Source organism: Anabas testudineus, chromosome 5 (assembly GCF_900324465.2).
Source record: "Anabas testudineus chromosome 5, fAnaTes1.2, whole genome shotgun sequence".
Taxonomy (NCBI): Eukaryota; Metazoa; Chordata; class Actinopteri; order Anabantiformes; family Anabantidae; genus Anabas; species Anabas testudineus.
The window spans coordinates 24,070,744-24,094,503 of record NC_046614.1 but is presented as its reverse complement, the minus strand read 5'-3'; the positions used below and the strand labels follow the sequence as shown (position 1 = coordinate 24,094,503).

The window sequence follows — 23,760 nt, the reverse complement described above, 5'->3', positions numbered from 1 at the left end:
ATTTACTGAAGAGTTGTGTAAAATTTGGTGTGTATTCATTTTTTCCTGTATCTTTATTCCCAGCAGCCAGGAAACTGGATCAGGTGGGATTGTTGTCAGTTGTTTCTGTGTTTCTGCCGATTAATATTTCCAGGAAGTGCTGTGAACAAAAAGGCCGAGTTGTTCTGTCCCTACAGGTTTATCATTCCACTTGTTTTAAAAGACTTGAATCTATCACTACCAAGCTGTTCTAGTCGCACGTGGTCATCCTACATGTTACTAAGACATGTTTTTGTGTTTAATGTCTCACCACAGTTTTTCTGTGGAGGTCTACAGATGGTTCCTGTAGTCATGTCTTCTTTTTTCCAGTTTTCTAAAACGTTTCTTAATGTGGATTATAGTGTGAGGGGTCACCTGTTTAAAAAGCGACCCTTTGGGAAGTCACTGTAAATGTAGAATGAACGTTATAATGTCAGCAGCAGTAAAGAGCTGAGAATAGTGGATTATACAAACAACAGATAAACGGTGAACAAGTGCTGGACTTCAGGTGATGATGCAACTCAGTGCAAGACGGAGCAACAACCATCCCCACAGAGCGTCATGTCATCAATCTCCTCCTAGATGCTGTTTCTCATCCTACTACAACAGAAAGTTCTGTGTTGGTTTATTACAGCTCCAGATTTCACCATCGCTTCTGAGACACTGAGCCAAGGTAAACTCTGAGCTTCAGTTCGATTTCTGATGTTGTGCTTTGGTTTATTGGTGAGTTTCAAAGTGGGGAAACTGAAAATAAAAAGAATCACGGCAGAAGAAGTCACAACATATTAACAGATTAATTTATGTTTGAGCTTGTGACAGACTGAAGGTTCTTGAACGCAGCACACTCAGCTGACGGTGGCACCTCACCTGAAAACAGTCTCCTAATGATGCAGGAGGGAAGAGAGAGCAGCTGGTATGTCCTTTAGGTTTAAACCACTTTAGATTAGTGTATTTAAATATTTAGAATCTCTGCAGCCTCCATGGTTTGAACATGAAACCTACAGACGGTGATGACTATTAACTCTTCTGTTCTTAGATGAGGAGAGGGAGAACCAGCCGTCCTGTCCCTACAGCCATCAAACAATCATCTCAATCAGGTAATTAAACATTAAATTTAAACATCACTTTAAGTTTGTGAATTTACTTCCAGGCACCAAAAATAATATAATACGACATAATTCACTATATTTTTACATTTTTAATATGAATCTGCAAAATAACTATCTGTCAGTTAAAAGTAGTGTGATGTAGAAATATTCCAGTAAAGTGTTTTACTAGACTAAAATGTTCTTTCAACTGCTGCTTTGCTTTATTGTAATATTGTTTTATTTACTGGCTTGTGACATAAGGACCTCGACTGGAGGTGGGACACAGCCAGGATTTGTCCAGATGCTTGTACTAAGTAGTTTAATGTTGTCTTTAAGTTCTTGTCTTGTCACTTTTCTTCTTGGCGGTTTGTGGAGCTCGCTGTGTTTCTGTTGAATGAGTTTCACCACCGACTGCAAATGTTTGTCAGCACAGTTAAATTAAAGCATAGAGAAAAAGGCAAACTACACACACGTTAAACCCACAGTTTGTTTCCTAAAGTCTCAGACAGACTTCAGACATCAGCATGTTGAACAACACAGGAACTGGATGAGCTGATTCATCTACAGCCATCATGAGGTCAAAGGTTACATTTCTCAAAGACTTCTTGACCAAACCCACTCTGTTTGTTGAACTAACTCTTAAAATGTTTCTTCCAGCTGAAGAAGTGATTTTCTGTCTTCAGTTTAGTTTTCTTGACTCTGAAATGAATTCTTCTAATCGTTGAACCTTTTTTTCAGTTGCACATCCTGAAGTGGATGGAGGGGGCGACCATGAAGAGGATTCTCACACAGCCAGCTGTGATTCCTGTATGTATCCTGAACATTTTGTTTTAGGAACTAATCTGATTCTGCATCTGATTATCTAAATAGAGGAGTCTCCACATGCTGTTCTACATTACAGCACGCCTCTTGAGAGTTCAGTGTGTTTGCATTGATTCATGATGCTGGTTTTAAACACGAGGTTTTTGTTATGCTGAGCATTTTGATCATACTTTATAACCTAAACTTAAACACCCGCGACTGACTGGTGTTGACCCATCATGGCTCCACTAAGACAACAGTGAAGGAAAAAGCTTCATCCGACTCCACAACCTCCTCTCTCTTGCATGTTTAAAGCTTCCCATGCCATTTTATTGACCTCCCAAACAGTCTTTAAATATCCCAGTCAGAGAGGTCCCATGTCAGCGTAACCACAGCCAAATGGACTCTGTGGCAGGAGAAAGCATCCTCAGGTCAGGGCCTTCTCATACGTCATGTTACCCGAGGAGCCAGCAGAGGGCAGCACCTGCCTCTGCTGCAGTGACCCACCACTCTGGAAAACACTGGGACCAGCTAATCTATCAGTTAATTAATGGAAGTGTGAGTATTCAAATTCAGAACCAATACAAATTCAAGTGAAGTAAAACTTTAGATTTAAAAGAAATATTATCAGCAAATTAGCGGCTCACAGAAAATACAATATAAATAATGTTCACTAGTCCTGAGTTGTACTGTAGAGTATCATTTATCAAAGTTAGTGGAGTGTACAGACATGTACACTAACACCATGTTAAAGTTAAGTGTTCATCGCTGCGTTGTTATAAACACATGATTACTGATTTCTTAACTACCTAGTTGATGTGTGCCCTGTTGCAGTACGGATTTAAAATGACATCCTGAGGTTTTCAGCTACACGTGGACAGATATTTAAAGCTACTTCATATACTGTACATGTTTCTTCCCAAACCTGAAGTTTGAAGTTTGGATCCTGCTGACTGTAGGAAAACACAATTCTCTTCTCTATTGTTGTTTTGTGAACTATAATTTTCTTTTCTTTCCACCTGTCTCTACTTCAACCTTGTAAGTTTATGTTTACTCGGGTTCAGCGTCCGACAGATGAAGAGTTTCAGTGAGAAGATGAAAACGATCGAGGGTCACATGATGAAGTCTCCTGTAGGATGATGGAGATCCATCGTTTTCTATTGACAATGGTAGGAATTGGCACCGAACATGACTTTTGATGACTTATGCAGCCTCATTTTATGTTTTAAATCAGTGATTATATAAAATTAATACCCATTACTGTACAGATGTATTAACATGGGCTCCGGCTTTGTCACTCCAACCATAACAGACCATGATCACATCACCAGTGTAAAATATTCAGACATTTTTCTGAAAGGCAAATCTTATGTTATCAAATTAACTAGTGTAATGACTATTACAAGATATAAACATCATGTTTAACATGTTTCAGCTCATTACTAACTGAGGCTGTGGTGGATTTATTTCTCAGAGAACTGATTTGACTTAATCCAAAAAGCCACAGTTTTAGAATTTAACTTCCGGCATCTGCACCCACATCATCTGCTAAACAGGACACGTATGGAGAGAAGAGTAAAACCTCTTAAATACTGTTTGGCTTCCAGCAAGAGTTGATTGTTCTACCATAATCCTCCGGTGTCCTTGAACGTCACATTTCAGCATCAGTTGTATCCAAAGAGCTGAAAACAACAAGCTGCCACAGGTGCAGTTTGTAGATATGTAGATGCCTCCTGCTGGATGTTAGTTCCTCTAAACGTCACTTTTACTATATTATATTATATTATATTATAGGTTATTAGGGATTAATTTTGTCTCTCAAAGTTTAATAAACACACTTTAATATATTTACTATTCATCTTACAACAAAACCAAAACTAAACTTCTTTGTGCCAGTTCGAAAAAAGCAGACGTAGAAAAACACAACTGTCTAATTAAATAAAATAATTGGTATCGAAATAACAAACATGATTCCTTCCTCTTGGAATGTAACACTGCATATTTCACAAACATAAATTCAAACTGTGTGTTGAAGTCCACCTTGTAGCTTCAGGACACAATTCAAACTCTTTCCTACATCACTGATCTGGATCGATGATCCATCCAGAGGAAGCTGAAGTCACCGTCGTTAGACGTCCTCTGCACTTGACGGTACCACAGATTTCAATGAGATTCCTCGTCGTGGCATTTCCCTTCAGCACAGGTTCGTAAACTTTATTCTACTCTGATAAAACTTGGAAAATATACTGTGAGTTCTCATTTCAAAACAAAGGCACTTTCCATCTTAAACGTCCGACTTGTTTCCTATAGAATCGTAATCTCGGTCTCTTGGTTCTGGTAGGCCTCCTCCTGCATCTCAGCGTACAGCTGGTCCATCCTCTGGAAGGCCTGGTAGCCCTTTTTACCTGCAGACAGGTGGAAAGTTGAATGAAACTAAACTTTAAACTACGAATTCACGAGTTGCTACATGAAGATGATGATTACAGTTTGTACCAAAGGAGAGGACAGTCTCTCTGGCAGCGCTGCGAAGGTCTTCATCTGGTGATTTATACAAATCTGCTATGTGGTCCACGCTCTCCGTCGCCTGGTGCAAACACACACACACACACACACACCAGATGTTGTTCAAGTGATTTTAAGAATCATTTGAGTCTGTGGATAATTTACTGTGTGTTGCTCACCTTGAGGCATTTAAGAGCCAGACAGGAGCCCTGTTGGATTTGAACATCGCTGCTTTTCAGACTCTCTGTGTAGTAAACTACTGCCTGGAGGAAACGGTTAAGAAAGAGATCAGTTAGAGGTTAGAGGAGTAGTTCCATCACTGCATTTATCTCCACAAAGTAAAACTGGTCAGAAGCTGTTATTTGTACTGTTTACTGGCGACTGATGCTCTGATTCTACTGAGCTCACAGTGGAAATGCTAATGTTGGCAGCTACCGGATGTGAATCATTGGAACTATGCAGCTGTGTAAAGTAATTAAGTACATTTACTCAAATACTGTTCTTAAATTCAGTTGTAGCATTTTCTACTGTGACTGAGGTCACTGAAACAAAAAGCCCAGATTAATAAAGTCAAACTGGTTTAGAACAATTGCCAGATTCTTTGTCCAGGGATTGGGTTGTCGAGGCACCTCCACACGGCTGCCACCCAATCCACACTGCACCGACCCCTTATGCGCCTTCCTGCGGGTGGTGGGCCTACGGGAAGGCGGTCCCACGTCGCTCCTTCGGGCTGCGCCCGGCCGGGTCCCGTGGGAGAGATCCCAGCCACCAGGCGCTCGTCTACGTGCCCCAACCCCAGGCCTGGCTCCAGGGTGGGGCCCCGGTGACGCCAATCCGGGCGACGTATCCGACCTTGATTTGTCACTCGTCATGACCGGAAAAAGGTGGCTTGCACCCTCCAGGTTGGGGGGGGAGATCCTCCCTCAAGTGGAGGAGTTTAAGTATCTTGGGGTCTTGTTCACGAGTGAGGGAAATAGGGAGCGTGAGATTGACAGACGGATTGGTGCATCGGCAGCAGTAATGCGGTCGGTGTACCGGTCCGTCGTGGTGAAAAAGGAGCTGAGCCGAAAGGCAAAGCTCTCGATTTACCGGTCAGTCTACGTCCCTACCCTCACCTATGGTCATGAGCTTTGGGTCATGACCGAAAGGACAAGGTCGCGGATACAAGCGGCCGAAATGAGTTTCCTGCACTGGGTGGCTGGATGCACCCTTAGAGGTAGGGTGAGGAGCTCAGTCACCCGGGAGGAGCTCGGAGTAGAGCCGCTGCTCCTCTGCATCGAGAGGGGCCAGTTGAGGTGGCTTGGGCATCTGTTTCGGATGCCCCCGGGACGCCTCGTAGGGGAGGTTTTTCGGTCCTGTCCCACCGGGAGGAGGCCCCGGGGAAGACCCAGGACACGTTGGAGGGACTATGTCTCTCGGCTGGCCTGGGAACGCCTCGGTGTCCCCCCGGAAGAGCTGGAGGAGGTGTCTAGGGAGAGGGAAGTCTGGGCATCTCTGCTAAAGCTGCTCCCCCCGCGACCCGGCAGAACAAGGATTATTCTCACTTCTGATTTATCCTAGTACTTAAAACCAGCTCCACCTTCACCGGTGACATTTGCTTTATCATATACTGTAATATCATGTATCGGAATACTTTTGATGCTTAATACTTCTGTAGTTTTACCTAATACTTGTAACTGCCATGATCTTTTCTACAGACTCTGGAGGACTGATCCTAACAACTTTTCCTGTTTCACCATAATGAGCTTGACATTTGTTAAGATAACTCTACTTGATGAAACATCAGAATTACAGCTTCCTGCTTTTATTTATGTCATTTAACTTCAGCTACTTTGTGTTTAGTGCTAATTAGCAAATGATTTTCAGGTGAGATACTAAACTGAGATACAGGACCATTGTAAATATTATATGTGCTCAGTATCAACGTGTTACCATTTTCACTGTGAGCATGTAATTTAGCATTTAGCTTGAAGTGAAGCAGCTGCCTGGCTGTAGACGGTCTTATTACAGCTGTACCTTGCTCTTGAAGGCTTTACAGCCTGCAGCTCTGCAGAGACAGCTGGCAGCAGCTTTGCAGACCTTGTGGTTGGAGTCGGTCTGCAGGGCGGCCAGGGTCTGCAGCGTGCAGCCCAGTGGGAGGAGCGAGGCGATGCGCCGCCCCTGCAGCTTATTTAGGGCCCGCCTCCTTTTAGGGCCCCTCAGTGCTGACAGAACATACTCTGAAAGACACCAGCATGAAGTTATCAATCACATGGTCGCTATCAGCAGATGTTGTCTTGGACTTGCAGATATTCCTGAACACTTTAAGGACTTTTCCCCTGTGATGGAGTAAATGATGAAATTTGTTCAATAGAAATGTTCTGATCTGATAAATCATTAATACACACTCTGAGCAGAACGTACCATTGGTACAGAAAGTTAAACGTTTCTGTGCATGTTGTAATTATACCACCCGCCTGCTGTGTAAAGTGAGTTACAACAAATACCAGGATCAGACTTGAATTAAAGAGCAGAAACCATGTTGTTGTTGTTGTTGTTGTTGTTGTTTTATAGGGGTTGTGCTACGTAGTTTAGCAGTTTAACACACAGACAACACAAACTGTTACCACGTGAAAACAGAGAGGAAGCAACTACGGATGTGTTTTGGGTTTTTCTATCTGAACATATTTTGGCAGTGAGATGAGTCATGTGGCTTTTGAATCCACACACACGCCCAGGCTGTTTGGCATTAATGGTGACAGATGGTCCAGATGCCCTTTGAGTATGCTGGAATTTCTGGAACGTTGCCAGATCTTAAAGCTCAATCGGAGAATTAGAACGACAGACCATTCCTCAAATACGCAGCAGACAGCAGCACGACACACATCCAGCACTGTACACACAGTATATACACTGTACACACACGGTACACACAGTATATACACGGTACACATGCACAGATGGTAATATACCAATGTGTAATGGTAGCTGCAGTAAAAGATAGTACATTTACTCAAATGCAGTTATTTTAATGTAACTTTACTGTGTTAATATTTTTTACCACTAACTAAACCCTAGCCCTTTATTTTAGGGAGAAACTCGGCTCAGTCTCTACAGGAAAGAGGTTCTGGTCGTCCCAACCAAACCACAGAACACAGCATCAGCATTAATCTGGGATCTGGACGGACTCTCCTCACATCGTCAACCTAAGCTTTACACACCACAGAATCTGCCTCTACAGGCAGATTCACATTCTATAGTATCAGGAGGGTCGGCGTGAATAGGTGACCCAGAATTAAACCTCTTCAGATGATCTGAGGTGGGGTCAACTCAACGTCTTCTACCCTCCTCCAGGTTATAGTCCCACTCGCCCACTGTGCTCTGCCAACAAATGGTGTCTGGGGGGTTTGTACGCCACAAAACAAAAGAGCAAAGATGTTCAGCTCACTAACGTGAATCTATCTACTGTATCTCCACAGAGAGAATAAAAAAGATCTGAAATAGCTTAAAGGCTCGATTCTCCCAAGTTAACAAGAACATTGTCTAAATATTTGTGGGTTTTGAGATCCGTCTCTGAGATGTGAACATGTTGTAGTCGAGGCTCACAGGAAGAAAAAACATCCACCCACTATTTCACATGATCATTGACCTCTGTTGTATTAAGTATATGGGAATGATTAGTATGTATATCACAAATAAAACTAAAATGTAATCTGTATGTAATCTATATATAAGACTGGAATATATAAAACTTTTTAAGTGCAGAATTTTTAAATGAGAGCTTTACCTTCTTTGGAGAGGCGTGAGATGTGGTCTCCCAGCTCCTGGATGCTCCAGCGTTTCAGATACACTGACAGCTGGAAGACGGTGACTCTGTCTGGGCTGCAGATGGATCGAGAGCTGGGGACCATCCGACAGGCCGACTGGACCTGCTGCAGGAGCTGAGAGAACACTGCAGAGAAGGAGGAAGAACTTTCAGGTCAGGGAGCGGGAGACACTGCTGTGTTTGGTTGAGTCGGTGCAGGGTGAGGAGTTCATCTACCTTTTTCTGACTGGCCGGGCTGCTTGGCCTTCACCTTGTGTGTGTAGCGCTTCCTTAACGTCCTGGAGAAGCTTTCAGAGTGGCAACAGAACGGAGAAGTGGCGTCATTAACGCACTCCTCCCAGAACAGCAGCAAGTCCCTGGTTCTCTGGGCCTTAGGGAGAACTGAAGAGGAGGAGAATGAAAGTCTCAGCCAACACAGAACAGGAACATGCACAAAGACACGTAGCAGCAACAGTGTATAAACCTGAAGAGAATAATTCAACTCTAATGATCATAATCATATTGGTTCTAGACAACATGTCGTATGTTCCACTAACCATCGCAGACAGAGATGTCGTTCTTCTCCAGCAGCAGACAACTGACTCTGTCCAGGACGTCAGCTTGAAGAGACATTTCCTCCAGCAGGTCCCTCTGAGATGGACTGAACTCAGTGGTTCTCATCATCTGAGGAAACATCACGTCCATTCGTTAGTGTTGAGCATGAAAAGGAGCAGAAAACATTCTCAGTAACTCTTCCTCCAACGTTGTACCTGTAGCAGGATGCAGCAAATATCCAGATGCGTCTCCAGAGCTTGGTCAAGACTCCAGTTCCCAGAAGTCAGAGGGGCGATGACCAACTCTTCCTCAGAAGCTGATTGGCTTTGCTGGGAGAGGAGGCCGAGACTCCTCAGAGTGCTCTGCTGGAAAGAACTGATGCTGGAGACAGAAATAAATAAAGTGAAGATGAGAATACTCAGTGTTTTATTTATTAATTTTCTTCTATCTGGAAACTCACCCACTGTCTTTTAGTCTCATGCTGCCCAAACAGGAGGTGTCATCGTCGCCGTTGAAGTCATGTGACAAGAAGTCAAAGCTGCCGAGAACCTCCTCCACAGCCAGAGTCTCCTCTGATGAGGAGCTCCTCAACAGGGAGAGGTCATTCTGGAGAGAAGATCAGTTTCAGCACGAGCACTTAGATCAGTTCATGCGTGTACAGTATATGTATAAATACACACAGGTACCTTGAGTATGGTTGCCAGGTGTAGTATCTTGTTGTCCAGGACTTTCAGCTCCTTTTCAGAGCAGCTCTGGTTCTGGTTCTGCATCATCTTCTCCAGTTCTTTGATCAGGGCTCCCAGCCTGAGAGCCTGGGCCCTGCGCTGGGCTCCACTCAGGGCAGGTTTTCCTGGGGTCAGAGCAGATGTCACGGGTGAGGAAGGGGCGACCTCTGGAGCCTGAGTAGACGTGGGCGACGCTGGGGCCGAACATGAGTCCTGGAAGAAACATGGGAAATATTAGTTAAAACAAAGAGAGGTGAGGTGTAAACAACATGGTGCTGATGAAGAAGTAGCTGAGACGCTAAAACAAGAAGTACTTACTACTAAACATAGTAATATCACAGTAGAAAAATACTCATTAGTACATTCAAATGTAGCATAAGTAAAAGAACCACAGCAATAATTTAAAATAGCTACAGGTGCACCTCTTTATGATCTTCATGCATCAGGACTTTTTACCTGCAAGCTGACGGTGTCCTGTTTCGAGGCTGCACCTTGTGTCTCAGTCTCTGGTTCTGCAGTCGTGTTCTTCCTGAGGATGTCCGGAGTACTGGACCTGTGTGGGGACACGTGTTTTTGTAAATGTTAAATTCTGAACCAACAGCTGTTAGAATTAGATAAACAACTTAACGGATTCCAAATGATCTGCTGGTGAAACAAAACCTCACTATGAACCAGTTCTAAAATGTTTCTCCTCACCTCTGTAGAGTTGACAGGGATCCCGTTTTACTCTCTGCTAACGTGGATGAAGTATCTAACGTACCCCCCCACTTCTCCTCCTGCCTTTCATCCACATCCTTGCCCTTCTGTCTCTCCTCTGTGGAGACCTCCAGGGATCCCTCCTCACCCAGGGACAGCTGAGTCTGGCTCCCTTCCAGGCTGGTGCCTTGGCTCGGGCTGGGGGGGTAGCTGAGAGACCGTGTGAAGCTGTGGGGGGGTGAATTTTCACATGAAGCAAATAATGAAGATACACAAGAGCGTGGACAAACGTGCATGTAAACGACTTCACACAGGATGTTTGATGCCTGCAGACGTTGAAGTTTCAGTACCTACCTGGGGGTGTAGGGGGCCTGAGGGATGTGGTTTGATGTGATGGAGGTGTGCGAGGAGTTGGACAGGTAGCTGAGCAGAGACACGCCTCCTCTGTTCTGACGGGTTTTAGGCACCAGAGACGGGAGAGAGCCGTCCTGATGGTGCAGCTCACGCACCATCGACTACACAGGATGGAGAGGACCCAGAAAACATTTAAATATCAAACTGATTGTGAAGTTTGTATTAATTTGTATTTTGGCGATGAAAAGATAAAGAATTGCTGTTTGTTTAAGCCAAAGAGAACATCCTAATGTCAATGATGTGAAACGCAGGTTTTACTGTGACACACTGACATGAAAAGTACATCATCAGTCCCAGGAACCATTTCTGTTCTTTTTGTTTTCAGGAAAACAACACTGATGATTCTCATTCTCACTCACACTCATTTCTGTACAACCTAATAAGCATGCACACATTAATATGCAAATACAGTAAATGTATGAAACACACTGGAACCATATTCTCGTGTTGTGTGAGTAGTTGAAGTATTTATGCTAAATGTAATTATAAATGTTGAATTTAGTGGAATATGAGGTGTGTAGTAATCAGAACCTAGTATAAATAAGCTTGGATTTAGGTCTGTGTGTTGTCTTCTTGTGTGTGTTTACTCACTATAAAGTACTTCTCAGTGAAGGAGGGGGTGTTCGGTGCCGTCCAGCTGTAAACTGAACTCTTCCTGCTGGACACCGACTGCCTGCTGACGGACAGCGGCCTCATCTTCTCAGTGTTGTCGAATGGACTAAAGGTACAAACACACACAGAACATATTACAGCTTCGCTTTTTACAGAGTAATAGTATAATAATAATAATTTTCTCTTATCAGTCCAAGATTTGCACCAACAAATTCTCTTCTTTTACTGCCCACAGTTGTATTTTTGTATTTACTGAACCCGTTGAATGAAACAGTTTAAAAATGTTTCTATGCAGCAGAAACATGTGGATGGATCACGGTCATTTAAAATGGGAGCTCCACAGAAATGAGTGTGACTGTAACAGCCCTTAGTTTTGTTGTCTGTGTGAGTAAAGTCAGCAGCCGTGTGTGATTCTCCACGTCCTCCACCTGACTCCTCTGAACATGATCGGACACGTTCTGCATCTATTTAACTGCTTGACGACAGCTGGATCAGGGTAGAGGTCCAGAGGAGACAGAGGCAGAGAATGAAGGAAGCTGCATGTGTCAATGAGATTTGTTAGAACATGTGGTGAAGTCACAGCTATTTTAGAAAAAGTAAAAAATGACATAGAAAGAGAGCGGGGAAAGAAAATATTATATATTATATTTAATACGTTTGTAGCCCAGCTGCACCTGACATTTATTTGACTAATCACCTAATGTGACATCTGAACAGAGAGCAGGGCTGCAGGTCAGAGCGGGGGCCACACACTGAGGTCAGGACAATAATTCAGAGCAAACATTCAGACATCCACGCCTGCTTCACCACCTTATCATCCAGGTATTGTACACGGATATGATTTCACTGTCCACTGCTTCATTTCATCACTTCTCCATCATCTATTATTTCATATCTTGGCTACGGGGTTTTTTAAAATTTAACATGTTTTAATCCAGAGTGTGTGTGTGTGTGTGTGTGTGTGTGTGTGTGTGTGTGTGTGTGTGTCCGTACTTCCAGGTCACTTCCAGCTGCAGTTTAATGGTTCCCAGCTCCGTGATATCCACCAACATCAGCTGCGGCCTCGCGACAAAGAAGTCTGCGCTCGCACACGTTACCATGCCAACCATCTGCCAACCCAAACCCTTCGCCTCCGTCACCTCAAAGAAAGATGAAGTTGAATGGGTGAGAAATCAAAAGTATATAGACAGATGTAGAAACAAGTAGAAATACTACTGAACAAAATCCAATATACAACAAAAGTAGGAATACATGGATGAATGTTTCCCTTAAAACACTTAAATAAGGAAAAGAATAAAACTAAATAGTAACTGTAGTTGACAGCGACTACAATACTTCATTATTTCATATAATAAAGTAAAAGTATTAAGTAGAGCTGCTTCCTGCCCTTTTTAAATTATCTATCCATTATACTTTATACTTTATCGAACCTGCAGTTCAAAACCCAAACGTGTTCAGTTTATTGTCAAACAAAAGCTTGTGTTTGTACCTTGATCTCAAAGTTGTGGTGTATGTGTGGGAGGAAGACGATCTCCTCTTCGTCCCAGCACTGTGTGTCGTCTGATTCGATCCTTCCTCTGATCCTCCATCGCTGGCGACCCAACCGCACAACCACCTGGTCATGTGACATAATCAGCGTCAGCCACAGACCACAACACAAAAGAACAAGTTATTCAGTCAGTGCAGGGTCAGTTTCTAAAGAAAGAGCTTTACTCAGTACAACTGCTGCGCCTACAACACATTTACCCAACAACTGAACCCTGACGTCACCTGAAGTTCAAATAGTTTGGTTTGATTTTCTATGTATCTGTTGTATCTTCACACTAACGACAGGAGACAACAGAAATGTTTCCAGGAGGCACCAGGAAGTGATGGACTTCACTTTACATGCACATAAAATCATTTTAATACCTGGTATTGGTCTCCGGGGCAGAGTCGAGCGAAGCCGATCAGACCTGCAAATGAAAAGATGTTCAACATCTGAAAGACGGCATGTTCTCACCTGTGTGTGTGTGTGTGTGTGTGTGTGTGTGTGTGTGTGTGTACCTTTCATTTTGATGTGTAGCTCTCCGAGGAGGATTTCTAACTCTCCTTCCATAACTGACATGTCCTACACACACGAGAAACTGGGTTAGTTAATACATTTGAACTTGAGATCAGGGGTCCAGCTGCACTAAGTGTGTTTGTCTCTCTGGTTAAAAATCTGCTCATTCAGATTATAATCTCACTTTTAGGCATCGAGACAACTGTGTTCTTAAACCACATCAACTTTCATGAGTCCTTACAGTTATGAAACTGGATGAAGTAAAGATAACGAATCTCTTAAACCAAATAAAATGAACAAACTAAAAATGAAAAAACTGTTAAAGAGGTCGTAACATTTAATGATGTAAACAAAGAGTCAGGTGTTAAACAACAAGAGCAGACTCACAAGACTCATCACGACTAAAATGTTACCATACAAACAAGCGTCTGTCTCTCATTATGTCCATTTTATGTGTTTATTTGTATCGCGGGCGAGTTTGCGTGATCATTTTCCCCGTTCACTATTAAACTTTCTAAACGCTACCTCACATCCATGTGAGACAGAGACAACAGCTCAAACTGCTCATGCTCAAACTCAACCATAACGTCATCTGACATCAATTTGCTGCTTGTGCCAAACAAATTCACAAAGTCCACATTCCAACTTTCTGCCAATTGTGTTTATCCACAACTGTCAAGACAGAAAATATTGGCGCCACTGCTGCGCTAACTCCCTGATTTCTCCTCCTGTCTGCAGCATTTACACTGCTAAGTGTTCTTTTGAGGATAAACCTGCAAACTCCTGATGATATTACTCAAACTGACTTTCTTGGACCATATGAAACCTTCTCAACAGCTCCAGTTGAGTGTGTTTTTAAATGCTGTGCTACGGGACGGAGACATTATGATTAAAGGGACGCTCCACTGCTTTAAACATGACTATTGTTTTATTCAGCCTGTGACAGCAGGTGCAGAATCTAGAAGAGCTTCATAAAATCTAACTAAATATCCCAGGAGATGTTATGATGAACTCTGGACACCATAAGCTTCATTCTTTTATTGAAGTTATTATTTAACTGTGCACATATCTGCACAACCTGCAACCTTTAAAAACACTTCAGTTTATTCATAAAGTTTTAAATCACAACAAAAGTCACCTCACTAAGTTTAAGATGTTAGAATAATGTGGACAACATGTACAACATGCAGCTCCAGCAACATAAAATGTGATCCCACGCTTAGCAAAGCCACAAACAACAAAACCAACAATTTCAAGGCGACAAACAGTGACGTCCTTCATGTCTCCACCAAACACACAAAGCACTGGTGGATAAAAGTAGGAGCAACACTTGTGGTGGTGTCACTAAACGTCAGCTGGAGTCAGGTGAGAGACGTACACAGATGCTAATGTTACAGGCAGATGACCTCTGACCTCTGTGTGGAAGGCTCAGGGGTCATTTTGTTTGGTCCCACATTCCTTCTGCATAAGAACAGAACAAAGTGAGACCTGTGTCCATGAGTCTTAGCTGCTGTGCGTCTGATGTGTGGGAGAAATGAAAGAGAAAAGAAAACGTGAAGCAGAAGAGAACAGATAAATATTTTACTAGTTGGAGAGTAAATGTCAGAGATATCCAAACACTTCGCAGTGAACTGGGAAAAAGACCAAGTGCCCAGAATAAGGTGACGGATTTAAAGCAAAAGAAGATTAAATAAATAGATGTTAAAGAGAGAGTGTGATGGAAAGAGTGAGATGCATGTGAGGGAGGAGACCGGAGACAGACGGAGAGTATGAACAAGTCTTCAGTTGTCTGTTAATGACCCTCAGCCTGTGGCTACAAACAGAAGAATCTCTCTGGAACCATCACTCACACCAGATTATTTCATTTGGCAGCACCGTGACCATTAGAGGCGAGCGCTGGCCTCGTGCTCTGAGGAGACGACGGGTGTGTGGTGGCTCCGTTTGGCCTGAGTCTCGAACAGTTTTCGGGTTCTTCGAGATGAATCAGACCCCGCTCGTGATGAAATGATTCACGTTTGCAGCATCAGTGAAATCTTGTGTTTCTGTTCTGCAGATAAATAAATTCATTCAGCTTCGAACGTGCTGCATCCTCCTGCTGTTTTCTGTGTGATCATCAGTGGCAGCGTGGACGTCTGTCTGCCAAATATCTTTGGCTTTACAGCACGTTTCAAAGTGGCTGCAGCCCAGTTTCGGCATTATTTCCATTCCATGCTCAAATAGATGGATTTGGTTTTTAAGCCTCTGCTGGATTTTCAAGCTTTTCCTTTTTTTAGTGTATAGATTTTATTTTTTAATACATTTAAAGTGGCACAGACGTAGAAGTAGTTCAAAGTGTGAGTCACAGTATAAACTTCTGTCTTTACTTTGTATTTGTACTGTTCGTTCAGGGCTGATTTAACAGACACTGTGTCCTTCTTCTAAATATGTCGACACATCAATAAAGATTCACTGTAAGAACGTGTTCACTTTGAATTTTCAGCTCTGAAAGTTGTGTTGAATAACTCAGTAGAAAGTGTTCAGCAGTTTATTTCTCTCTCTGTCGTCTGTTACACAGATGCTACCTTTAAAAACCACAGGGGTCAGATGTGCTGACTTTCTTAAACAGTCATTTTCTGTTGGCTTGTGAAAAAACACTGTAAAAGTAAAGTTTGCACAGTTTTCTTACTGTGAACCGAAACAAATTAAATCCTGAAACTGGTTTGAACCTTCAAGTAAAAGCTCAATAAATCAACCTGAGCTCGCAGCAGTGACTCCACTTTCTGTCTGTTCATCGTACATCAATCAGGTCACGCTCGTCTGTGTTTAGTTGGGTTTCAGCCCCGTGTGACCTCCGTCTGCTGCACACATGGTCCCTTCATGACACAGCAGTCATTCATGTTTTACACCTGAGAAACATTTAAACACCAGAGCAGCAGCAGGAGCGAGTTAGGAATTAAATTAAATGTGTATGTGTAGCGTAAACTGAAATCTGAAATTTGAATCGTTTTTAAATTGTTAATTTGACTTGAATCTGATTCTGACACAGAACACGTCGTTGTTGGAAAATTCTTTCTAATTCATGTCTGTTTAGTTGTTTTACAGCTCTCGAGGTGATTTTGTTTTACAGACCAGTCATTTAACACACGATGTTGGATGGATGCAGTGATTAGTTTCCAGGTGCAATTCACACTTCTTCCCACAGAGAATGAACGGTGACGGTAGAATCAAATTCATTTTGTTTAGAAATGAGCTCGTTGTTGGTGAATTGGAAACTTTTCTCTCTGTTTCTCAGACTGTTTGCTTTTATTTCTACTTCAAGTAACAGCCAAGATCCAAGACAAAGAGACGGTAGAGGACAGAGAGAGAACGATGGAGTTGGCAACAGAGAACGTGAATCTAAAAAGACTCGTTTCTTACTTCACGGGGGATAATTATTAAATTGAAAGCAGCAGCAGATAGAACTCAGTTTGATTTCATCCACATTGATCAAGCAGCAAATCTCAATGAGGAGATGATCTCGCAGCAGGTTGGAGATCACGTCCTCCTGAATAGTTAACTCAAACCACTTCAGTTCATCTTCTTTGTAAAAGAGACCGATCGTTTGAGATAACATGATGTATACGTATACATCAGTACATCAGAGCTTCAGTTTATCTACTGTGATAAAGAACATCTCTCATACACTCTGATCTGTGCAGTACCTGCAGGCTGTGTCTGTGGTTGTGGTTCAGCTCCAGCAGACTCTCTCTGGAGGCTCTTGTGGACGGGGACAGTGAGAAGGCTCTCTTCATGTTGACCGCTCCCTGACACAACCTCCACTGAATACAATACGTCTCATAGAGCTCCTCCACCTGCGGAGACAAGAGACACATGCAGCTGAGAGGACTTTACAAGCTTCAATATGTTCAAACCTCAAACCTACATATAAAATAAATTATTATATTATATAAAATAATTCCTTTACCTTGCTGATTTGAAATTCTAATCGTCGTATGTATCTCTCCAGGGCTCTTATCTCCTGTGAAAGGACCAAAATAGATCTGTTTCAGTTTGTATTTCTTTTTCCCTTCAGATATTTTTGTACAGTAAATGACCTGTTACCTTCTCGAGATCGTAGAGAAACGCCTGGAAACACAGAAAAAGGCCTCGTCATTGTCATCATCGTCATTACAGCTTAAAGACTAAATAGAAAATCAAACCATCATCACAGCCTCATGCACACACAGGTTCTTCCTCTCTCTACTCACCAGTCTGGAGTTTCTCTTCGTCTCTCTCTGCTGTGAAGACAGGAAGTCCATCTCCACCTGGTGACCCTCCAGGTACTCTCTGCAGGCAGACGCATCACGGTTATCACATCATAACATTCGAAGCTTTACATTAAACTACATCGTACAGAGATGTCGTTGCAGGTGAAACTGTATTTATTGTAAGAACAGTGTTCTAGTTCTCCCTTCACTCTTTATTACTCATTAACACATACACCAACTCTACATACTTGAGTCCTTTGCGAAGCGCCAAGAAGACTTTGTCGACCTGTTCTGGCTGCATGGACACGACACCCGCTCCTCCTCCTCTGCTGGGAGACAGGTGCATCCTGGGAGGTTTACCTCCTGTCACGGCTTTGGAGCGGAGAGAGTTACGAGAGGGCGGCCTGAAAACAGACACAGTGTCGTATAGTTATCAGTTTCTATCATCCAACAGATGACAGCAGGAGTTTCACTGTCAAAATAAAAGTCAGTATTACAGTACACTGGTTCCAAAGGGAACCAGTAGGAAGATTAATTATGTGACACTGTGGGATGAAGCACGTTGATGCATCCAAACATCACCAACTTCCTCTTGCACTCCTGATCCTTCTCCTTTACTCTTATGCTGTATGTTGTTTTCTGGTATTCGGTAGTTTACTGGATCTTTTCAGAACATCCTCCAGCTCACAAACACACAAACATACAGTGAGAATAAACCTTTTTTGCCTCTATACAGCAAATATAAAGGCATTAAATTAAAAAAAGCACATTTCATTTATTCTACTTAAGATTAAAAACAGAAAAATGTCTTGAAACAATAAAATGTCAAAAACAGAGATGTAAATTTTAAAAAGGAGGACAAGAAGAAGTGTTTGTGTCCACGCACACATCTGTACAGTGTTTTTAAATCTGAGCAGAGATCCACTCGTAATTTATAATGATGCCGCCTGTAATTATAGATTCAACTATATAAAAAAATGTTTTCATGGATGTTCCATGATGAAAAAAAAATAATGGGAGACCACACATCATCATGTCGTGAGGACAAGAAAACAGAGACACTCAGCAACGACTTGATGTGAGAGTGGACTAATGATGGTTTGATATAAACTAAAATAAAAACAGGGTTAGGACGGGTTTAGGGTGAATTATAATGTAAAATAAACTAAAGTTATTATGGAAGGGATTGTTGACCTTTGACCTTTCGCCACCAAAGCGTATGAGTTCATCACTGATTTGAGGAATTTCAAATGGATGTTTGAGGGTTATTAGGTTTAGTTTATGTCATTGTGTCGTTTTTATTCCACCTCTGGAGCCGACAGACAACATCTGGGTGTTTTTCCTCCTCGTCCTTCATTCAGAAATACCATCATGAAGTCTGTGGTGCATTCACTGTCTGCCCATCAATGAGGAACAGGCTCGTCTGAGGGTGAAGGGATTTCTGTCCTCACAGCTCCAGACAGTTTGTTCAAGGGCTTTAAATCTTGAACAATAACAGATGTTATCTTCTGTCATTTATTGTTTTACAGTATGAAAAACAAGTGTCCACAGGGAGATGAGCTATGACAGTTGACGTGAGGTCAGAGTCTGGTCAAAGTCTCTATTGTAAATTCACTGAGATGAATATTCAGCTTTTTAATCAGCTTCCTATCATCCTGACACTTGTGGAAGTAAATTAAAGGCTCCTCCAACACTTGCTGCCGAAAAAATCTTTTTGTTTTGTTGCTTTATCAAACAAAAGAAATCCCTGACATCATAAATGTTTGGACAGATTCAGCTGTGACTGTGACCTGAATGAGACACAGGACACGTCGACTCGTCGCCCGTTCAGTGTGGAGCATCTGTTGGTTGCAGCTGGGAGCCCTGTGACAGCTGAGTGCTGCAGAGACGCCGTCTGAATGTTCGACCCCACGAGAGACAGTTTGCTAAGCAGATGAGTTTTTAATCTTAACTTGTCTGTTCTATGTTCGACGTCCTGTGGTGCGACTTAAGTTTGAGAGCAACGCTCATCTGGCCTCGATGGTTTGTTGAACATTTTCCCAATTTACTAAAACATCTGTAGGAGGAGACAGGAAATGACTTTGCTGGAGTTGTAAACATGATCTGCTGTAGACTACATACAGCATGTTTCACTGTTCACTAGACTCAAACAGCATCTCTCGTTCTCTTATTGTGGAATTTGCACTGAATCAGTTTCCCACAGTTTTGTCTCTTGTCCATTTTCCTGTTTATTATTAATGTATAAATGTGTGCGTCTGTCTGCGAAACACAAAGTTAAACCTGTAACTAATTAAAATCCTGCTCTTATTATTAATTATTCATTAACTATTCATCCAAATGAATTAAAGTCACTATTGATAGTCTCCAGTCATTCAAAGCCCATCCAAAAAGCTTTTTCCTCATATTTGACCCCATTAAGCCAAATTAGAGAGAAAAGGAGACGCTTCACTTGATGCAGTGGATCTCCTCACTCGTACAAACACTACAGAATTGTTGTAAGTGATATGAAATTGCACGGTTGAGATTGTGATCTAAAAAAAAGAAATGATGTAGTGCTAATGAAAATGAGGTGAACAGTGTTTCCTGAATACGAGGTCCAACCCAGCCCCTCTGTCCGACCGGCTGGACACTTGAGAACCTGGAGATTTCACAAGTTTAATCAGATTTAAGGGTCAGAAGTTGAACATGTTTCATTCATGCAGCTGGGGGCTGAATACACCTGATGGCTTCACAGTATTTTGCCATAAAAGTGACAAAAGGGCCTTTCTGAAGCAGCCTGGTGCAGAGAAACTGTCGGATCTGGTTCAACTCGTCCATTATTATTGACATAGTGGGATGTGTGTCTTACCGTCTGCGTCCAGTCAGAGAGCTGAACCCAGTGAAGGAGCGACTCCTGTGGACCGAACCTCCGCCCGAGGGAGAGTGGAACCTCAGCTTCACGGACATCCTGCAGACGGAGAGACATGATGATCATACAGTGTCCAAAATACTTCTTATTACTTTCTTCTCCTCAATCCTAATAAACCCCGACTGCACACGTACTCCAACTCACATTCACATAACAGTATTAAGTGATTTTAATCTCTGTAGCTGCTGCAGCCAAGAACAAACAACTTAAACACTACCTCACCAGCTTTTAATCATTTGATGCTGATGTTGGCGCTTGTGTCATCGGCTTTATTTTCTATTTTCACCTGGTTTTTATTCACTTCTACTCAACATGCACATGCAAACGTTTACAACAGGACCACCCTCAGTCTGAGACCACGGAGAGCAGCAGCAGACAGACACACTGGTGGAGAGTGGTCAGGGGTTAATAATCATTCTTTTACGTATTTTAAATCTTCTTTGATTTCATTTTTGGAGTGGCAGCAAAAGCTTTTCCTTAACGACCATGAGGAGAAAATAAATTAACACAACATGATGTAGAATAAAAAGGTCGGTCGGTGCACAGGTGGATGCTGCAGTTCCTCAGTGAACCACTAAGTGTAAGAAAGCGACATAACATCGTGCTCCTTCACAGCCTGGGTGACATCTGCTCAGTCTTTCATGTGGTTCCTGTGAATAATGAGTTTGGTCAAAGCTAAAACACCACACTTCTTTTAAAATACATGATCATCAGCTGTTTTCTTTTAAATGACTTCGTAATGAGTTGCCATTAACACTTTACAGTACTTTACTCTGCTCTAAATAATAAAATGACTCCATTCAGCATCTTGTTGCTACTAAACATCCTAAATGTGCCCTTTGTGTGGATGTCCTTTGGTTTTTACTTTGCTGATCTTCATGTAGATTTATTTCTTAGCTCTCGAGCAAACGACTTGAATCCGTTCGTGCTCCCCTGACAACAATTCGAACTGATAGTGTTGCAGAAATATGCTGAAGAATTTCTGAATAACCTGGTTCGGAGTCCTGACCCAGAATGTGAAATACTCTCCGGTCCAGATGCCAAAACCAACACAGACTCCAAGCAACCGCACATAAACACACAGAGATGGAGAAACCAGGTCTGATCAGGCCGAACCAAAGAAAGCACTTAGTCTGCTGCACATGTGAGAAGTGTGGCCACTGTTTGTAGTGAGAGACTGAAGAAATAGGAAAAGGGAACTCCTCTTTAATAGCTCTTGATTTGATTATCTCACACTGCTGAAGCCTCATTTTAACTTTAGATACACGTCAATACATTTAAAACAGAACTATGACTGGACCTTTGGAAAAGTTTGTTTAAGAACTGAAAAAGAGGAACATCTTCAGATTTCATGTGGGCACTTGACTCATCCATTAAACTGAAAGTTTCACTGTGAAGAATAATTTAAGAACGTGAAAATGATTTAAAACAGATGAACTCCTCAGGTTTTACTGATGAACACGAGTGTGTGCGTTTGTTTTCTGGAGAAAAGCTCGGTTGAGACAAATTAAAACTTGTCCTAAGTGATTTACGGTGAGGAGGTGGGAGGTTTGAGCCTGAGTGTGTGTTTGCATGCGAACATCAACATTTAAGTGTGTTACGTGTGTGTAGTTGTGTGTAGTTGTGCGTTGACCACCACAGCTGATGTATGGGCCCCTTGTGAGGGTCTGCTGCATGCTAACAGCCCTGTGACCAGACACACACACACACAGTTCAGGACTCCACGTACTGTAAAACACAAACAGAAGGAACTGATTTCATTTTTCAGGGTGTGGTGTGACTTTAAATTAGCCTTCAGCGGTCTCATTGGTAATTGCTCTCCTTCATCTCAGCATAATTAGCTTCGTTTCTACTTCCACATTTGCCTGGTTCTGACTCTAATAATCAGCAGAGAAGCTCTCAGAACAGCCTGGCAGCAGCGTATAGTGTAGTGAGGACTTCCACCCGACTACCTGGAGGCTTCTGCAGAGCGTGGAGCAGCGTAAAGCAGATCTGTACCAAAGCACGGAGAGGGAGGGCTATGCACAGCACGGTGCTAACACTTTAAATAAAATCTAAATCACACATTAAAATTATTCAATTACAAGTTCAAGTCCTTCATTCAAATACACAAGTCCTCATCATACACATAGTGTTATACTGTGTTCTTACTCCTGTGCACAGCTGCAGGACAGGGACTGCGAGAGGTAGGGTACATCCTGGACTCGTCACCTCTATACCACAGGGTCGGTTTTTGGACTGTGGGATTAAACCTCCCCCAGAGAGAAAGTGCAAACTGCAAATAGAAAGGCCCCAGCTGGTCAGCAGGTTCTTAACTACTGAAGTAAAGTGAAGTTTAAAAGTCCAGCTGAAACCTAAAGTAACACAACGTGGCCTGCAGAAGACTCAATCATGTTTTTTCAATTCAATCCAGTCTCTTGTGAAGCTCTGACACACAGTATAAAGACAAACAGCCAGGAAGCAGCGTCTTCTGTCACAATACAGTTAAAATCCTGAGGAGAAATCTGATTTCTGCTGCATGTGTGAATTATTTACTTATTAACCAGCTTCCTCCATTACTCACACCCTGGGGTGTGAGTAATGGAGGAACCTGGTTAAGATAATGGATGGATGGATTTCTGAGGAACCAGGATACTCATGTGCATGTAAACAAACAGTGTTAGAAAACTCAACGTTTGTTTTTCTAAAGAATTCAGAGACTTTTACAAGTTTGTGCCCTGAACGGTTTTTTAAATGAAACCATCTGAGTGTGCTGCTTATAGGTGAACAAGAAAAACAACATGTTAGTCAGATGAACAGTGAACAGTGTCGGTTTCATCTGAAATGTTGAGGAAGAATCAGTGTCCATGGAAACGCGTGTTGGTTTAAAAGTACAAGTACCTCAGTGCAGTACTTTTAAAATCCAGCAGTGTTTTAAAATACTAAGTGAATACAGATACACATAAGTATTGCACAAGACACAAGCACTTCACAAAAACATCACACCAGTGATGTCACCAGTCCATCGACACAGTGCAGTGTTATAAATCCTCGTAGGACTTCAGACACCAGGTCGTCCTGAAGAATCTAATTCGATTTAATACACAAGCAGCAGGTTTCTCCTGTGCTGCCATCAGAACATGCTGTACTGTCTCCAGAGCTGAGATCAGGTCTCATAACCATGGAACCAGGTTCCTCACAGTAGCTCTGACCTGGGGAAGTCTGGTTTCCAGGACTGGAAGAAGCTGCAGCATTTAAAGACCCGTTTCTAAAACCAGCTTGTGTTCCAGTGATTCCTGCTGTGACTGGTGTTGTGTAGAGTTCATGTCCGTGTCCGTGTTGTTTGTTGATGGTATGTTTTTTTGTTTGCATGTATGTGTTGTATAGATGTGGTTTGTTCTCAGGTCC

At 42.4% G+C, this 23,760-nt stretch overlaps 1 protein-coding gene and 1 long non-coding RNA gene across 2 annotated transcripts in view; one reads left to right on the top strand and one right to left on the bottom strand.

Annotated features, from left to right (window-relative positions):
- Window positions 1-830: 830 nt before the first annotated feature.
- Window positions 831-1,894, top strand: LOC113155402. The gene is made up of 3 exons (XR_003298128.1): window positions 831-931; window positions 1,055-1,115; window positions 1,845-1,894. It is a non-coding gene; the product is annotated as an uncharacterized LOC113155402 (long non-coding RNA).
- Window positions 1,895-3,100: 1,206 nt separating this feature from the next.
- Window positions 3,101-23,760, bottom strand: part of ripor3 (RIPOR family member 3) — a 37,862-nt gene continuing 17,202 nt past the window's right edge. Inside the window, exons 3-26 of the mRNA XM_026347936.1 lie at window positions 20,314-20,412; window positions 17,714-17,869; window positions 17,466-17,544; window positions 17,320-17,343; window positions 17,183-17,236; window positions 16,920-17,069; window positions 13,242-13,305; window positions 13,107-13,150; window positions 12,685-12,810; window positions 12,189-12,334; window positions 11,175-11,301; window positions 10,524-10,684; window positions 10,170-10,397; window positions 9,930-10,026; window positions 9,435-9,686; window positions 9,209-9,354; window positions 8,964-9,129; window positions 8,751-8,877; window positions 8,431-8,595; window positions 8,176-8,340; window positions 6,426-6,628; window positions 4,589-4,672; window positions 4,401-4,491; window positions 3,101-4,312 (exon numbers count right to left, since the gene is read on the bottom strand). Coding sequence (XP_026203721.1) covers window positions 4,212-4,312; window positions 4,401-4,491; window positions 4,589-4,672; window positions 6,426-6,628; window positions 8,176-8,340; window positions 8,431-8,595; window positions 8,751-8,877; window positions 8,964-9,129; window positions 9,209-9,354; window positions 9,435-9,686; window positions 9,930-10,026; window positions 10,170-10,397; window positions 10,524-10,684; window positions 11,175-11,301; window positions 12,189-12,334; window positions 12,685-12,810; window positions 13,107-13,150; window positions 13,242-13,305; window positions 16,920-17,069; window positions 17,183-17,236; window positions 17,320-17,343; window positions 17,466-17,544; window positions 17,714-17,869; window positions 20,314-20,412 — 3,055 coding nt within the window. The 3' untranslated portion in view covers window positions 3,101-4,211. The remainder of the gene's footprint in view (window positions 4,313-4,400; window positions 4,492-4,588; window positions 4,673-6,425; window positions 6,629-8,175; window positions 8,341-8,430; window positions 8,596-8,750; window positions 8,878-8,963; window positions 9,130-9,208; window positions 9,355-9,434; window positions 9,687-9,929; window positions 10,027-10,169; window positions 10,398-10,523; window positions 10,685-11,174; window positions 11,302-12,188; window positions 12,335-12,684; window positions 12,811-13,106; window positions 13,151-13,241; window positions 13,306-16,919; window positions 17,070-17,182; window positions 17,237-17,319; window positions 17,344-17,465; window positions 17,545-17,713; window positions 17,870-20,313; window positions 20,413-23,760) is intronic.